Consider the following 19,360-nt stretch of genomic DNA (forward strand, 5'->3'; position numbering starts at 1 on the left):
ATTCTTTTGTACTAAGATTTAAATTTGGAACCCCTATGATGCAATTTTCACTATGTACACTATTCAAGGTCTCTTTAATCAGCAAGGCACATCCACACCCAGAGGTGAAAATATTCAAAAAAACAGAGCTAACCCTAAGGTGCTGTGTCAAGAGAAAGTAGTCACTGTACCTCCGTCCAAGACAGACAGCATGCTGGAGCAGATTTCACTCTCATTTTAACTCCCACTATTAATTCTCTTTGGTGCTCTTACACCAAGAGAGCTATCAGTTCTAAGCCCAATCAAGTACCTGGAATTTAACTAGACAAGTTACACAGGTGTAGCTGACACATTTCACTGCTTTTTTAAACAACTATTGTTTTTTAAACAACAGCTACATGTAATCTCTAACTAGCCAATTAAAAAAATTCCTGAAAAAATAGTGTGTTTTATTAGGATATTTATGTCATTTTTAACCACACCCTGAAGCCAGACTTTTACAAATCCCCATACAGTCTTTTTGTGTAAAATACAATTATCACATTTTGGATTAGAAAGCAAAATATGCCTGTAGGAGAATGTAACAAAGCAGATCAACACCTCTAAATTACTGTGTGTGGACACTGTTCTGTAAATTCCTTCAGCAGTAGTTACTGTCATTCAACAGTGCCACTAAGCAATTCCTAAATGGAAGGAAAAAAAGTTCATAGTGAATATCCGTGAAATAAGAGCAAAATTTTGCAGTTGCAAAAAAAAAGAAAAGAATCCTTTAAAATTCTGCCTAAAACACTAAATGAGAAGGGGCATACACAGTATTTAGTAAAGCGTCCAGCAAAAGACAATCTTGGAAGACTTGGTTTTTTGCATTTCTTGTACCTCATGCTCTAAGGCAAATCATTCCATACTAATTTATACTACAACTCACTAGAAAAACGTCCCTATTGCTTTACTGCTTTGTATGTGATGCTGTATTGGGTTTGTGTGGCACGATTTTGGTAGCAGTGGGGAGATGCAGGGGATTGGAGGGCCTCACCTCTGTGCCTGTGAATATCTTAGTGCAGATCCTTCTAGAAGATAGGCTAAGGCACATACAAGCAAGAAGGTGACCCAAGGCAGTCAGCATAGCTTAACTAAGGGCAAATTATGCCTGACCAATCTGGTGGCCTTCTATGATGGAATAGCAGCAATGGTTGATATGGGAAGACTGGCAGATGCCATCTACCTCCACTTCTGTAAGGCCTTTAATATGGTTCCACATGGCGTCCATATCCCCACATTGGAAATACATGGATGGACTATTTAGTGGGTAAGGAACTGGCTGGATGGATGTAGCCAGTGAACTACAGCCAATGTATGTATGTCCAAGTGGTAGGTGATGATGAGCCATGTCCTCAGGTCTCTCCTGACTCTTGGGACTGGTGCTCTCACATGTCTTCATCAATGACATAGTGAGATCGAGTGCATCCTCAGCAAAGCTGGTAGATGACACCTAGCTGAGTGGTGCAGCTGCCACAGCGGAAGGACATGATGCCATCCAGGGGGATCTGGACAAAATTGAGAAGTTCCCTTGAAATTTAACAAGCCCAAGAGCAAGGTGCTGCACCTGAGTTGGGGCAATCCCAGACAGGAGTACAGACCGGGAGAAGAAGTCACTCAGATAAGCACTCTGGAGAATACTTGTTGTGGATGAAAAGCTGGATATGGGCCAACAGTGCTCACTGGTAGCCCAGAAGGCCAATTGTATCCTGGGCGTGAGCAGCCAGTAAGCTGAGGGAGATGACTCTGCTCTCACGAGACCCCAGCTGGAGTGCTGCGTCCTGCTCTTAGGTCCTCAACACAAGAAAGACATGGATCTGTTGGAGTGGGTCCAGAGGAGGACCACAAAGATGATCAGAAGGTGAGAGGATCTCTCCTACAAAGACAGGCTAAGAGAGCTGCAATTGTTCAGCATGGAGAAGGCTTTAAAAAGACCTTACTGTAGTCCTGTAGTACCTGAAGAGTCTTATAAAAAGGAGAGAGATTTTTATATGGACAAGGGGCAATGGTTTTAAAACTGAAAGAGGGCAGGTTTGGCACTGGCACAGGTTGCCCAGAGAGGCCGTGGATGCCCTAGCCCTGAAAGAGTTCAAGGCCATGCTGGATGGGGCCCTGAGCAACCTGATCTAGTGAATGGTATCCCTGTCTGCAGAAAGGGTGCTGGAACTAGATGCTCTTTAAGATCACTTTCACACCTAACCGTTTTATGATTCTCTAAGATCAACTCACCAAAGAAGCCAGATGCATTTACTGTCCACACACACAAAGATCGACTTTTCTAGGAAAGTACCTTTTCATATGTATCACCAGTTTACTAGAATAACTCCCTACCACCTCCTGGAGTACAATAGCAGAGACTTCAAGGTTTCTATTGCAAACATAGAAACTTTTCTAAGTCTTTCATCTGCTGAGATCTCATCTATTTCTGTGTGTACAAGAACCGTCCTAAACACACAATCTAGATCAAACAAAGGTTTGTTTCAGGACCCAGATGCTTTTTTTCAGGAAGTCTTGAAGTTTACATTCTTTTTCCCCAGCTGCTGGTAAAGAAACACTGCAAGCCTCTCTTACAAATGCTTACACCATCACAACTGCAACCAACTTCTCACATACTGCAGTGCTCACACAGAAAATGTAAATTAATTTAAATGTACTCAGAATCATTGCCTTCATCCAGACTCATATTTAAATAAATGAAAAAGAATGCTTCTAAGCTTTCTAATCTGTTGCTCATTTAGAGTCATCAGATATATTGTTAGGAGGATACAAGTACTCATAAAACTCTGACACAGAAATATTTTTTGGTTTACTTTCCCCATTGCTTCATTATTCTTCCAGACAGGCTTCTATGCAAAACAGCATTTTATCTCCCGACTTTGATACCATCAGCTCTTACTATATAAACTGTGTAACCACAGTGAGGTTGTATTTTCACATTCTGAAGCAGCACTACACGAACAGTTTTACAGCCCCCTCATCCTTCCTAAGATTCTTGCAGATTCTTGCTCCTGTCCTGCACCCTGCGTATGTCAGCACTGACAGCAAACCTGGGGAAGGAAACTAATTCTGAAAAGAACCCCTCGAGGAGCAGGGGAGGGGGAAAGTTATTTTTCAACCCTGTCAGCTCCCTCCACCTGTTCAACCACACTAACACAGTGCAGCTGTGACAGCACAGCAGAGGTAAGGTCCATCCAGGAACTGAAACTATTATAAGTACTATGGATACCAAGGAAATTTCCATGGAATTTAAGCCTAATCTACATTTATAGGTATAGATTTAAAGATCTAGTGCTTAAAATATGCTTTAACTTTCCACTCCCTAAATTAGCTGCAGAGGTATAAAACCCAGTCAAAAGCACCTCCAGTAACAGGTAGTAATCATAACCTGATAATAGCTGAGATATTATATGAAGCAGAGTTCAATAGTGAAGTTCTATGATACCAGTGTAATGGATATCAAGCACAGACATTCCTTTGCACGTGAAAGGAATTCAATTTCTCAGCTGGCTAACAAAAACACCCACACTCTCCCAAGAGCTTGATGTCCACAGAAAACCAATAAATACAGAGCATTCATTCCCGGACAAAAGTGTTCATGATCATGAAAAGCAAAAGCATTTATGGAAGTTCTGTACTTCAAAGATGGAATCATCTGCATATTCTGGCAAATGACTGGGTTTTTTTAGGGCTTGCATGTACACTGGGCTGCTTACATTGCAGCCTATTGCACTGATGACAGAACTGAAGAACAGAGAACTGCATAAGTTTGATCATTAGCTGAACTGTTTAACATTTCTTAAGTATTAACAAGGAGTAACAGAGGATGATAAAAGGACAGAGCTTTGAAGGATGTTAAACATCTTCTTTGTGATGCCTTTGAAAGTTTTTCTGGTAAGACAGCAGTGATAACCACACAATGGACAACTAATGCTTCTTCATCTTCATTTTCTGCTCAATGACACAGAAACCTAGTGACAAAAGACATGGGGGGAAAAAAATTAAGAACTTGATCTCTTTTTTTGTCATCCCAGATTTCATTAAGTCCTGTATTCTGACCTCACAGTTCCTCAACTCTACCAGCAGAATCTGTGGGAATACAGTATCACCCATTATCAAGGAAGATGTGATTAAGGAACACTTAAGCCAGTTGTACCCAAAGACTGGAAAAACATCACTGCCCTTCAAGAAGGGCAACAAGGATGATCTGGTGAGCTACAGGCTAGTCTGCAAAAGACGGAAGTCATTTTTGCCATGTGTGTGCTCAAGAGTGGACCACAGACTTAAGAGGCAATAGAAACTGGACAAATCCCTAAGCAACCTGCTCTAACTGGGTTTGGCTTGAACAGGATGTTCCAATCCATCTGAATCCAACCAGCTGTCAAGTAAAACCAGTGACTATTCATAGGTACAAAGATCCCCTAAAGCTACCTCACCCCCATCACAAAAACTTCCAAAAAAGAGTACCTCAGTCACTTTTCTTCTTTTCCCTCTCTCAGTAATTATGACTCCCACTCAAACTTTCCACACAAGTAAAATAATTTGAATAACATCAAAAGCAGAAACCAATAATAAACAGGGAAAAAAAGGAGAAACAAAAAAGTAATTTTTTTATCTCTAGCATTATGAGTTATTTACTTACCTAAGACATCTATTGCTAGACTGGAGATATACCAAAAATTCAGAAATTAGGAAGAAAGTTTTGTTGTTTTTATAGGAAAGTTAAGTCTAACAGAGGTATCTTCCTATTTTACAGGTAAAAATAGAGGATAAAAGGTGAGGTTACCCTAAGAACAATTTCTGAACTGCCAATTCACTCTCAAAATGTGAAAAAATATATAAAGCTAACAAGCCATTTCAAGGAAGATGACAGTTTAACACGAATTCCAGAATACCATTTCTGTGGCAAATCAGTACATGACATTAATCACATATGATCTCAAACTCTGAACACTGGAATAGTTTTAGAAGATGAGCAAAACACAGCAGGAAACTGTATAGTATATCGTGCATGTGATTTGCACACTTCATTATGCACCATGGGATCCATCTTCATATAAAATCTAAGTTTGTGCAACTGAGAATACAGCAACACTAAACAAACAGTGATCTATTTTTATAAAGTGCTGAAAGGCACTTACAGACAGTAAGATTAATAACCTAACCAAACTACCTGGAAATTAGGCAACTGACACTTCGAGGTTTCCACATTTGCTGCAGTAATTGGAACATCAGGTTGAAATAAAGCGCTGTATCTCCATACCAAAGAGGAAGAAGAAAAAAAGAATCTGTACTATTTAATACTTCTGGTTTTATTCTGTAAAGTTTCATAGATGATGTCAGATAGATACTATCCCCTTTATAAAAACATACAGAAATTAAAAGTCCAGAAAGGTTCCACAATCTCTGCAAGACATTAATTTGCATATGCAGGACAGAAGAATCAGACTCATAGAATGGTTTCAGTTGGGAGGAACCTTAAAGACCATCTATTTCCAGCCCTGCTGCCATGAGCAGGGGGGAGACATTCAACTAGACCAGGTTGTTCAGAGCCCCATCCAGCTTAGCCCTAAGCACTTCCACAAGAAATGCTTCTTCCAGAAGAAGAAACTCTAGACGTAATTAAAGCAGAAAAAAAAGAGCAAGACACCTCTTTGATGCTGTCAATTGTTCAAAATTCACATGAAATGGACAGCAAAGAAACGTATAAAGAAAATGCTCAACAACCTCAATTAAAAAAAACTCAAATATTTGGTCACATGAAAAAAAAACACATTTCAGAAAAAACTTCAGTAGGAAAGGATGATGAAAGAGTTAGTTAAACTACGTGGCAAGAAAAATATTTGCATTTGCCCTTCTGTAAAGACTAAATACCTGGAGTTTTCTCCAATTCTTAGAGACACTGGCAAGCTTTCATACCCATACAAGGCAGCAGTCAGCTGAGCTGGATTTCTGATATGGCTGAAAAGGAATAGACTAGCTCCACCAACACTTCTCCCCACGCCGAGGATTAGCTTCCTGTCAACTGAGTTCCTTCAACCTGCCATGAAGGCAGTGAAGTGGCAGCGTTAACCTGAGCACATCTGGAGCACACTGTCTCTGGGAGGGACAGCACTCTGTCCCTCTGAGCAGCACCCAGCAGTGGGCCTGGCTGTGCTGCCAACTGCAGGCACAATTCCTTGTGTATGGCCCCATACACAGGGTCTCCCTAGGACTCTGCAAATCCACATACACTTAATATCTATGTACATTACGTCTCTTAAATAAAAGAGAAATGCAACACAAGTATAGGCAACAGCCTTCTGCTCAGACTAGATACACTATATACTTTAACTCCCTCTGCAATTAGCAATCAGCAACACAGCAAGATGTGAAAAATGCAACTAGAGTAATGCATTAAGAACACTGAAATATTTATAATGTAAGTACCAAAATTCTCCAGACCTAACAGCAATGAGTTTAAGGAACACTGACAACTGCTGACTATGTCACAGTATACTAACATCCACCAAGTAGGCTTTTATTTTTAAAAAAGCTAAAAAATCACTTTAACATCCCATGACAAACAAATGTTTTCCAGTAATTACTCATAAAAGCAACAAAAATGAAAAAATCCTATCAATCAACTAGTTTTTAATAAAATGCCAGCTTGCTAATTGAACCTAGTTATAAAACTACTTTTCAAGAAACAGCATTCAAAAGACAGCTAAAGCAAAACATCGAACTTGTTAAGTGACCATGCTGTAACCGGTTTCAGCTGCTTCCATCCAAACACAAAGCTGCTGCTTATCTTGACCCAGAAGTTCTTTCTATCACAGGGCACAGAGTCTTTCTTCCACCTAACGAGCTGTGCCTTTCCCATCTAACATAGGCTTTGCTACAAGACAAAGAACTTTTTAGTTTATCAATGACAGATAGCTTTTTGTTGTATTTATCAAGTAAAGATTTAGCTGTAACATATTTGCCTTATGGCAGAACTATTAGATTTCCACTGGAGTTTTACTGTCCCAGGCCCAGGTATATGCCATCACAATAACCAGGGCCAGAGTAGTCCTGAAGTTCACTTTTGAAATCCCAATTGTAAAGGATCCTTAAATTGTCTCCTAAGCAGTAAGCTTTAGTATAAAGAAAATTACAGCAAACTCTATTAAATATTTTTAGAAGCAAGCCTTAGAAATTACAAAGGCAATTGTAAATATGAAACCTAACATCTACTGCATAGTTCAAATTCTCATCTAATGGGCTCTTGAATAATCTTTCTGTTAGACTGTCGTATTAAATTCTGTCATCAGCAGGATATTCATATTTTGCTAAATGAGCCATAAAAATTGGACATGTCAAGCAAATACAACATTATATCCTATGGCATTAATAAAAATACATCAGTAGAATAAATTTTAGTACAAATGAAACAATTGTGTGACATTGAATAAAAACATACTCATAAAATAAATATTTTGCAGCTGTTTCTTACAGACATTTCTAAGATTACATATTATTAATCATGTCATATAGTACTATGTTTTACCACACCAGCAGAATATTATTGGTATTTTTCATTTCTAAAACATTGTTGTGGCAAGTCTACAATAAAAATAAACAAACAAATAAAATCTCAGGGAGATATGAGCAGGGAGACTGCTCCAGCTCATATGGCCTGAAAACAAACAAAAAGCCAGGAGAGCTTAACACAGAGTTTTGAATCATCATTGCTCTTTATCTACAATCACTCAGAGAAATATACTCAAAGTCTTTCACTCCAAATTCTTCTTTCATAGGAATTACTGGGACACATATGCAGAAACGTTTCCTTGCCTCATGCAGATCTTACAGCCTCTGTCTGTTAACAAAAACTTTCTGAAGGCCTGCTGACCAACCTGGGAAGAAATAATCACAGCCTGTTAATTTACTCCCTCCAGTCTCTAGCTTTCACCATAACCTTGTTCTTCACAGAAGACAACCTGCTATTTAAAATAATCGTGTTTCCTTCAGCAAAATAAAGCTGCTCTTACACTGAAGTACCTATTGCAAAGTTGAAGCTGCACATTACACCTTAGCCCGATTTAACAGATCACCAGGCAGAGATGCAACAGGAAATGTCCTATTCTCACATGTAGAGAGGCTGTATGCTCTCCCCCATCCGAGCCATTGCCCTGCATCTACCAGTTACCCTTCAGTGAGCAAATTCAACAGAAGTCTGGCAAAGTGCCAACCTGGCAAGACAGAACAGAGCCAGTTCAATCTCTTTGGCAAGAAAGTGGTTAAGTCTCCCGGGTGGTGGAGAGTACATGCAGCTCTGCTTCCAAAATGGAGTCGCACCCAGTAATGTGACAATCAGACACCAATTTTGACTTAATTACAGCTTAAGGTCAGCTTAACCTGAAAATATTAGGCATGCTAGGGCTGCTGAACATAGAAACAGGAAGTCAGAAACACGTTTTAAAAATCAAATGTGTAAGATAAAGCTGCCAACAAATTTAATTCTATGTCATAAGAACAGTAATATTTCATTAATGCATTAATTTTCTTCATAGAAAGTAAGTACAGAGCATTAGACAGATTTTAACCTATGTAAAAATACTGCTACCTTAAAAAAACGTCCAAAGTGAAACCAAGTAAGTGCCAAAACATGGGCCAAAAGAAAGGAACTTAACAAATGTGCTCCCCTCACCCCCAATGCAAATACCTGTTAGAACAGCCAAGTTAAGGAGAATTACATTTGTCCTTTTTTCCCAAACCCAGATTTCTACCTGGTATCTCCACAGAATCCTCCACCACAACAGCTCCATTTTAATTTGGTTTCTTAGCCTCCTGCAGCATCTTGAGCTATCCTGCACACTCTTCCATTCCTGTCTTTTCAACACACACAGAGGAAGGCGTGTGCTGTGCTGTGCCCCAAGTCCTCTCGCTGCCCTGACCACTCAGGTCAGGAACTAACACCAGTGGGCAGCAAACTGAACCATGCTCAGGCAACGCTGAAACCTTTGCTTCAGGGACACTAATTTTGACTCCTCTGCTTAATGGAGCGAGCAAGCTTCATGAAATTTCTGTATTTTTACCTGTAAGATCTTTATACCTCTGTAAATAAAAGGGTTTAAGTTTTGAAAAAATGAAAGTTATGTTTGTTACTTGCAACAAAGCACTAGTCAAGGACACTAAGGGTGGTAAGGCACTTGCAAAGGCTGTCCAAGCAGGCTCCAGACACACCAATTCTGGAAGTGTTCAAGGCCAGATTAGATGGGGCCTTGAGCAATCTGGTCTAGTGGAAGGGGTTCCTGCCTATGGCAGGGGGGGTGGAAATAGATGATTACTGGGAAGGAAGGAAGCAAAATTATGAGGTGACTCAAAAATCTTTCATATTCTTACAAGGAAATATTTTAAAGTGGCAAGTTTGGTGGTTAAGTCTCACATTATAGGATCTGCTACAACACAAAATACCTTGATGCCTCTCAATTACAAGACAAATCTAAAACTATAGACTAGGTTATGTCTCAGTCTTTTGCCTCCACCAAAATCCATGTACAGTCTTCCAGAAACAACAGTAATAAAAGCCAAAGCTGCTGTTGAAACCATTAAAATAAATAATCCATTTGATTTTATCCTTGTACATAAAACAAGAAGGAAAAGACTGAAATATCTAAACAGGCTCATATCTGTGCAAGCGTGACATCAGCTAACTGTTGGTTCAATGTTTGCCATCCAACTACATATTAATGTTACTACTTTTGTTATTACTATGACTTTTTTATTTATACTTACATAAAGAAGAGTGTAAGGATCTCTTTTATGAACATTCTCATTTAACTATTTTTTGCCACTAAAACACACTAAAAATTCAGTACTTTTTCTGAGGAAAGAGTAGCACTTAACTACCAAATCCAAGAGCCAGAAAATAGTGGATGAGGCATCCCAAACAAGACAGTTACTCTTACACCAGAAGCTTCTATGTCCAACTTTGCAAAAACTTAATAGAGCAGCAGTTACTTAGGAAAAATATCAAATAATAAATGCCTCCACAAAGAAAACCAGAAAATTGAGCACAGATGCTTTACATTTCAGAAAACTCAGGACAAGCCTGGGGTCCCAGAATCCTGTCTCAAAATTAAGAAGGTGATGCGTAGTAGAGGACTGGAGCACAGGCTCTTACCTTAGAATGTGCTCCCAAGCATATTGCAACATATGTTACAGAGCAGTAATAGCTGAATTAGATTTATTTTTAGTATCTTTCTACATACTTTAAGAAGCACCCTGTCTTTCTTAATACTTCATGCCACCTATCACCCAAGTTAGTCTGGCATGTATAAAAATGTTTTCAATTTGACTTTGTTGAGAAATAGTTCTCAACAAGTGAGTTCCATTCATAGAAAATAACCTGTAAGTCAAGTCAGAAGGTTTCTTATTCTTAAAACCACTGGACAGGACAGCTGAACATTCTTCAAGTCCAAGAAGATACATATGTGGTGCTGGAAAAAAAATTCTGAATGGGTCAAAGGACTGGGATATATAAACAAGCCATGGAAGTCACAAATTTCACTTTCTCATTAAAAAAAAACAAACAAAGAACCCACAACTCTCAAGAATAACAGAAGAAACAAAACCTTTCTGGACATTGATGGGACAGATGCAAACCAGAGAAGAATTCTACAGGATAAAGCAGGAGTTTAGAGAGATATAGAAGATCAACGATACCTGAAACTCTTCCACACATTTTCAAGCTAGTCACAATCTCCATTAGATCCCAAACAAAGCACCAGAGACTGATTAGAGATGATTACAACAATTAAGAATTAAATTTCACTGTTAAGAGAAAAATAAAGAGAAGAGTCTTGCAGGTAGAGGTCTGGCAGGTAGAAATGTTCTACCTGAATACAAACTCCACTCTACCCTCCTAATTTGCATTATTCCAGTCAGAGATTTCTCAGTATGATTAAAAACGGAAACAAAAAAAAGAGAGGAGAGACTGACCAACACTTCAAAAGGTAGGTCTGTAACTCTACACTATTACACAAAAGCTGCATGTTTCTGTACCACCCCAGAATCTCATCTACTTTTAAGAAAATACATAAGTCTACAACTCTTGCTTTGGTGAAGACAATTCTTTACATGTGAACTGAAAGAACAAAGCTGACTTCTGGAGTCCTCTGGCAGACAACGGTGAAGTTTATACTACTGCTGCTAACAGGTAGACCACAGTTTTCTTTGCTGTTATTAAGAAACCTGTAGCCAAGAAATAGGAATGAAAATTGAGAAAATTCCTGCCAAGACTGCACTGAAATATCTCAGCAGCTATGAAGCTAGAGATTGGCAACATCCCTTAGAAAGGAGATCCTCAAAAAGAAAATTCAGTATTGGTTCTCGGCATCACTACTGTAATCACCAGGAGACTAAAACAAGAAAATAGGAAAGAATAATACATTTCTCCCTTCTTCTGGAAAATATTTTCAAGCTCACCTATTATCAACTGCATAAACATAGATAAATTTTGAATTTCATGTTGGAAAAGAGAAATTACAATTTCCTTGCAGTTCAGTAATAGTGAAGGAGGAAGAAAACAAGAGTTCCCACAATCTTTCTCATTTCAAGGTGATGATCAACAGTAGTCTCCATTCCTACACATTTAACATGCCTCCTACCTTAAATCCAAATGAATTTGCCTACCATTCGTGATATTTTAAATGTGACTATCAATTAAAAAACACAGGAACTGCTGCAGACACGAATTTCTAATCACTAAACTTCTCCTCCTCCACATCAGGAAAGAATTCCCATGTAAAAGAAATACTTTGTTAGTGCGAATTTCTGCATATTCATCCCATAACTTTGAAACATAATTGTAAAAATGCAAATTCAGAAGAGTTTTACTGATTTCACTTGCATCTAGATCAAATAACAAAAATAGAGTACTTTTCCACTCTTGTAACAATCTTGACACTTCAGGTGAAGTAATCGTGCAGGCCTTGTATATCCACATATATGTGATCAACTATTATCACTGCTTCAGAATGATAACAAATGCAACTTTTTAAAAAAGAGTTCATTATAGTCCTAGGGATCTTTTTCACATTTCCATTACACAGTCTATATAATACAGCATAAAAAGTTATGCACACCAGATACACAGAACTGGACAAAAAACGTGTACTGGTATGAATCACCATGTTCAAGAATGATATTACCGGAAAGGCAACAAATCAATCATTCAAGGAATACCCTTCCATTTTGTTTTTACTGGAGATTAAAATAATAAAAATATTAAGGGGAAGTACTTTTACAGTAGAATGATAGACATATTTCTTCACAGTAACATCTGTTACACTAAATGGAAGAAAAGCAGTATCATATTGGACATGTGGAATCAAAACCAAAATTCTGAACTGTCATAATGTTAGTTATTTCACTTAGCTGTATATTTATCTTAAGTCTAACTGATAGTCAACATAAGCAGGGTAACACCAAAAATGTCTGTGTACATGTACATATACACACACAAATATGACGGTATATATTTAACAAGTACAGTGTCCCTTAGACTGAGTTTAACTGGTGATAGAGCTAACATCCATTTGGCCCAGACTTCTTCTATTGTGCACACTTAAGGCAGGGATGGACAGAGGAGTCCTGCCCCTTCTGAAAACATTAAGTAAACAATTTTTGGTTGCTGTTTACACAGCCTTCAAAGGACTCCATGAAATATACACAATCATGTATGTTATAGATATAGCTCCAGGCTCATGTATAAATAACCATCATCCAGCAATAGAAGTTGACATATTTCCTACTCTGCACACTTTCATCCCCTTTTGTGCCCCCATTACACCTGTTTCACAAATCTGGCACTCTCCTGCTTGTCTAGCCTTTGGCTAACGGTGCTTCTAGTATCATTAGGTTGATCTAATATGCTACCTTTCCAGACTGCAGTTTGCCAAGAAACTCACGTACATATACGTATTTATAGATATTCTATGCCTGTACTTTCTCTATAAATATCTCTAATAAGTACCTATCAAATAACATCTGAAAACCTTCTCCCTTTGCTTCAAATCAGTACAGATTTCACCAGATCTTACTAAATCTGCCCAAGACTGTCCCACTTGGACTTGGGCCACCCCCATAAATTTTTTGTCACCACCATCTACACTAGATTTTCTTCACATGTGGCTGCACTCTTAGGGTTTCTATCACATCATCAGTCCTAAAATGAATGTGTCCCCAAACAATGGGGAAACACAAAACCAGCTGACAACTCAGTTCACCCATCGTGGAACACTGAAGCTTCAAATGGAGATGCTATCCAGTTTTGTGTTGCTCCTGCTGTTGGAAAGAGAATTTGTAAGCAAAAAAAGTGTGGATATTGGATTGCATATGAAATCAATCTTCTCTAAGCCACCTGTCCAGCCAGCAAGTACTCAAAGTGCACATAGAAGACAGTGACTAGTCATCACCTTGACACTTTTAGCTGTCTGCTCTGCACAAACCCCACTATAGTCTGCAGAGGCTTCAGAGAAAAAATGGAGTAATTGCATTTCATCACCAAATCCTTTAAAAGTGTAAGGGAGGTAACATGGCAACTGTTATTAACCAGAGTTTCTGAACATTACAATTCCAGATTAATTATTCAAAACAACAAGCAGTATTTTGTTCGCACAGTACATCTATTCCAGAATATCTTGTAATAAAAAGCCAATATCCTACATCCTGCAGCAAGAGAAAATCTGCAAGAGGTTATTTTCTGTGCAATACAAGCACTGCAAATCTCCAACGCTAAACTTATTCCTGACTTGAAAAACTCTGCGTATGAGGAGTATTTAATTTCATTAATTTTTCTTTGTCATCATCATGGTAATTTGGCAGAATTTACCAGACTACTGGTCTATGCCATCAGGACATGTGCTTACAGCAATTTTGCAAGACTACAGTAGTAAATTTTTCGATGTATCAATGAAACTGCAAAGACCTAACAGTTAAAAATATTCCGATTTCAGGAGGATTTTTGCATTATAATTGAAAGCTTCATAGCGACAAAAAAAAAACCCAAAACACAAAACACTCAAGACACCAAAATAGAACAATTAAAAAAAAAAAAAAATCAGGGGCTTACAAACGCAAAAGGTTTCTTTCAAATGCAGGTACTAAGATTCATCATACCCTTCGTATCATAATTATAAGCATTACCCCTCTCCCAACTCAGTCCCAAACCTTTACAAGAGCCTTTTAAGAGCGGGCGAAGACTCATTTTTATGGTGGGGCCAAAGAATACGGGCTAGGCCGGGGCCTGGGAGCGGACTGAGGGCAGCGCAGCGCAGCGCCGGCCTCCCCTCTCACCCAGCGCTAACCCTGCCCGGCGCCCCCAGCCCCACCGCCCGCCGCGCCACGACTCAGTCCTGCCGCCGCACCGAGCCCGGGCTGCTCTCGGCGCTGCCCCGACAAAGGAAAGCAACATCGCACTCCCAACGCCTCGGAACAGTAAAAGAAAGAAAGAAGGAAAAAAGAAAAATGAACCAAATCGCCTTCCCTGCGCCCTCCCTCAAAAGCAGGTCTCTTTTCACCAGACCTAACCACGGCAGCCACCCTTCCCCCACACGAAGCCACCTCTCATTGTCGTCGCACCCAAAGGGGACCCATAACCCCCACCCCATATGAACTCACACGCCCGCCTCCCCCATTCCCCAGTTTGTGCCGTGCCCCTTTACTGCTCGCCAGAAGGGAAACGCAGCTGGCGGGCCACATTTCTCTCCTCGCAGCCCTGCACGCACCTTCCAGAAACAAGCTGTCTCTGCAACCGCCGCCGCCGCCGCCACCGGCCATCTTCCCGCTGCCGCGCAGCGCTCCCTCACTCCATCGCCCAGCGCGGCGGCGGGGCCCGGCCCTTCCCCCGGCCTGCCCGCCCCCACTGCGGAAGGCTGGGTGGCTGACCCGCAACGGCAGCACTACCGCCGAGGCCCGGCCCTCTCCCGCTGCCGGGCCGCGCTGCCTTCCGGCCCCCACGCAGGAGGAAGCGGCGACAGATCGCCCGCTCCTCCCTCAGCGCGCCCGCCGCCGGCACCCCCGAGCGGCTGCAGCCGGGCCCGTTGGCGCCGGTCGGGGCAGGCGGGCCGGGCCGGGACTGCGCCGCACGCGGCCCCGGGAGCGCGGAAGGGCGAGGGCAGGAGCGCGCCGCGCCGCCGCCCCTCTGCTCCGGGAACGGCGCTGGCCTGCCCGACCTGCGGCTCGCCCGCCGCGGGGGCCGCCGGCGCTCCCGGCCCCGGGACGATAAAATGGCCGCAGCAGCGCTGCGCCCCGCAGTGCCTCGGGCTCTCCCGCTCCCTCCTCCATCAGCCTGGAGGCAGCGGCTGTCGGGAGACGAGGAGGTGGCTCGGGTAAAATGAATGAAGTTAGAGGAGTGCTGGAGTCCATGGCGGAGCGCTGGGCCTCTCACCTCGCTCAAGCCCGGGGAAAAGGTCTTCGCAAGATTCAAAGATTCCCATTAATCTTAAAACCTTCTGTGGCATGATCATGATCGTATTCAAATCCAAAGGTTGAGTTTTGCAAAATGTACAGCGTTGCCACGCCAACTAAAGTGAAATTGCAAGTCATGGCCTCAGGTACATTTGACTTCTGGCATGTATGATTTCACGTTTTAAAAAGCTTTCCCGTGAAGCTGAAATACGTCCATTCTTTAAAACTTAAAATTCTTCAAAAACCAGAAGATAGTTTATGACAATCCATAGCTAGGGAAAACCAGATACTCCTTTCTTTGACAGGTTCTTTAATCCGAGATTCTACTGACTCCCCCTTGCCTCCACTTTACTGCAGATTTAGGGAATTCTAATGTCTGAGGTACCTAGTTTCTAATCTCTGAAAAGTGAGCTTCCAAAAATAAGAGTCTGTAGACTGAAGTCCTAAATTAAAGCCCCTAGTGCATATGAGGATTAAAGGCTACGAAGAGGAAAATTGTTGTTTTCGTTTAAGTCTTCTAAATTTGTTACTTTTGTTCCTGAATGCGCCTAGCATGTTTAAAATATTTTTGAGAGGCTCATGTTTTATGTTACTGAGAGGCAAAAAGTGGTCTGGAAGACCACAGGAGATGTCAGACTACTCCCCAAGTGCTACATCCCACCACCAGGACTAGCAAGTACTTAGAAAGAATCCCAAGAGCTGTAACACTACTGGCAAATCTACAAATCTGAGTCTTCAAAATATTCTTAGAAAAAAAAGGCTTCCTAAAAGAGAGATCACAAAATATCCTTTCATTAGTAATGAGATTAACAGGAAACAATTAGGAGAAATTGGTCCCAGCTAATTATAGGGAAACCAGAAAATCATATGTTCAATAGAAACCTAATAGTTAAATTTAGAATCGAATTTTCAAAAATACCCTACTGTATTTCAGAGGGGCATTGTCCAGTTAGAGGGTTTACTGCTGAGGTTACAGCATTAATTCACAAAAACAAATTCTTATTGACAGTTGAGACTAGACTGATCCAGGTCTACACAATTTTTTGAAAACTAAGGATTATGAGTTATGATTATGACTTACTTGAATAAATGTTGGATGCACAGTAGTGGACTTAACTGATCAAGGTATCAAATATAGTTTCAGAGTTTTAGTGAACTGAGGTATGGTATAGATTAGAATACCCTTTTAAAGTAGAAAGGATAAGGGAATAAGGTATCAGTCAATCAGTCAATAAATGGTTGGTTTTGGACTTTTTGATTGATAATTTAACATGTATTTTTTAATAGAAAAGAGCTGCCCAAAGTTGCATCTCATCGCACTGTTCTTTTTTCCTTTATTTTGAAGCTCTTTACGGATGTAAGAGGGAGAATGTAGTCAAACCTCTTATTAATTAAACTTTTATTAGTAGTCTATTCTCAGCCTTAAGTTTGTTTTTTCACTTGAGAAGTATTTGTGAGGGAATGCAATACTGAGAGCACTCAAGTCTTACAAAATCTTTTCAGATCCTCTTAATTTTTCTTGGAACTAGAGGATTTTTTTCATGTATAGGAAGTAACAGAATGAACAATGAGAAAGAGAAAATTAGTATTCTCCTTCCTGCAGAGGGAAATCTTACAGAATTTAGTGAGTTTTCTTTCTCTCCAAAGGAAAAATTCAGTTGTGTTCACAGAACAGGAGCTCAGGGATGACATGAATCAGGTCATTGCATCCTGGGCTTTAACATCTCCTAGAAGTTGACCAGTCCTGCAATGGGTGGTTGACAATCACAGGGCAGTGTAAGATCCAGAATTTACAAACACTCTCTTGGCACAGCTCTGTGTAGGGTGGAAAGCTGATTACTGCATTAGGCAGTGATGGAGAATTTTTGTCTCACCTTAGAAATCTATCTTTTCCTTTTCTTCCCACAATGAAAAGTTATTATTAGTGAATGTGGCTTAGGTGATTCAGTACTGAAAATTACTTTGCAGAAACTAAAATATATTTTTTTCCTTTGTATTTCTGATTCTTTCCAGTTACTTCTTGTTTCCTCTATGTTTTTGTAAGGTTAGCCAAGAAAATGGGGGTAGCTATTCCCTAGAAACACTAGTACTTACTTAAGGAATAAAATGGAATTTGGATTGTAGTTTTGCAGCTTCTGTTGTGGTATTGTACATTACTTAGTTTTCTGTACTGGTATATATATTGCATATAGACATTTAAGGGAATTTATAGGCACCTTGAATATTTTTTTGTTATTTACAACCCATGAACCTGCTCTGTAGACTATACATAACTTTTATTTAACCGTTCCCATCTTTCAGGAAGTAAGTGTACTGGGGTGAAGATAATTTTCACTGTTTTCCATTGTTGTTCTTAGAACTGTTGCTTGAACATATTAATGAAATGCAGTCTGTGTTCTCAGTTTTAAAAAAGTAACTAACTGTTTTGTTGCTGTCCTCATGACCTGCTGCCTAGTTTTTTTCCTTTGCATTTTCCAAGCAAAATCAGATTTCTTTCTTGCACTGCAATATCTTGTTCTTGTTATTAAAGCTATTGCTTTAATTTTAGGGGTTTTCTCATATTATTCCAAGGTAGCTGGCATACTGTAGGTAGCTCTTGAGGAATGTTCCCAAAGGGAAGACTGCTATTTGTCTATGTGCTAGGACTTACAGTGATACATTAGGATATTAAAAAGGTTTTTTGTTTAACGGTGGTATCAAAGATAGATTGTCAAGTAGGTAGTGAATAACTAAGAACTGCTTAAGATCATTGGGCCTTCCTTGAAGGAAACCTGTTTTTTTGAATCTGATCAACTTACCTCAAAAGTCAACATTGTGCTGTTGGAAAGTAACCATAATCAACAAATACCTTTTAGGTTTTCTGCTACTGTTATAAATATTTAGAAATTTAAAATAGTCATTATTCATTTAAGCATCTTTTGCATTTGGTTATTACTGCATTAGAACTATTTAAAGAGAAGCAGTTTTGCATTAGATCTGCAAGTTCTCCTACTGGACAGTGTGACAAAGCAACTGTGTTGGGCTAAAAAACATAACGACTAATTAAACATCAAAGTGAGTTTTATAGGTATAAAAGAGTGATTGAGAGATATGTCAACATTGTCATCTGCAACATAGCATTAGATATTACTTTTGGAAATAAAAATTTCTTTTTGCAGGACTGGGCTACATTTGGGAGGTCATTTTTATAGAGAAAAAAAATTAAAGAATTTGTTGCACAGTCCATCATTTATGTCTCTCAAATAGAAAAATATGATGAAAATGATGAAATTATGAATATGAATGATGAAAAATAAAACATTTTGAAAGATAATTATTTCAAATACATGCATGAAATGATGCCATAGAAGAAATACCCAGTTATAAATAAAATATAAAATATTCTATTGGAAAAATAGGGGATAATCTTATGTATTTTAATTATTTCCTAGTGATGTACATAGGGTAAATGTACATTAAATCTTTGAGGCAAAGATTGACCTTTAACTACAAAAAGACTAAAAGGTTGATAGTTTTCTAAGTGTTAAAAGGGCAGCATATAAAAGGCTCAAGAAAAATACATTAGTTTTAAGATACATAGACTCTACTTTCCAGTCTATATTCAAAATGTCTAACTTACTTTATCGTATTTTCTCTAAGTTTCCTGTAGCAACAATGTTGTTAATCTGAAATAAATTTTTATTTCTTTCTAGTATTTTTATGGTGATGGTCTAAAGGAAATATGGTTTTGCTTGCAGACTGATGAAATACATTTATTGATTGTGTTTCAACTTTAAGATTAGGCAACAGCATAAATTTTTTCTTTGTCTTTCAGTATAACTCTTTTATTATTTTACTGATAGGAGCAGAAGTTCTCACTGATTTAAAGGAGGAAAAATAGAAAATGCTTCATTTGTCATCATAAATAGTATGG

General features: G+C 39.4%; 1 protein-coding gene across 12 annotated transcripts in view; it reads right to left on the reverse strand.

Moving 5' to 3' along the window:
• Positions 1-15,491, reverse strand: part of SENP6 (SUMO specific peptidase 6) — a 73,000-nt gene extending 57,509 nt beyond the window's left edge. For 4 of the 12 annotated variants that reach the window (XM_088162145.1, XM_088162143.1, XM_088162142.1 and 1 more), the window contains exon 1: positions 14,564-14,663. In XM_088162145.1, coding sequence (XP_088018271.1) covers positions 14,564-14,648 — 85 coding nt within the window. In that variant the 5' untranslated portion in view covers positions 14,649-14,663. Of the gene's footprint in view, positions 1-14,563; positions 14,664-14,765; positions 14,961-15,427 lie in introns of those variants that run through there. The other 8 variants (XM_088162144.1, XM_088162141.1, XM_014870207.2 and 5 more) reach the window with 6 other exon arrangements.
• Positions 15,492-19,360: the final 3,869 nt, after the last annotated feature.

Source organism: Sturnus vulgaris, chromosome 3 (assembly GCF_052056855.1).
Source record: "Sturnus vulgaris isolate bStuVul1 chromosome 3, bStuVul1.hap1, whole genome shotgun sequence".
Lineage (NCBI taxonomy): Eukaryota > Metazoa > Chordata > Aves > Passeriformes > Sturnidae > Sturnus > Sturnus vulgaris.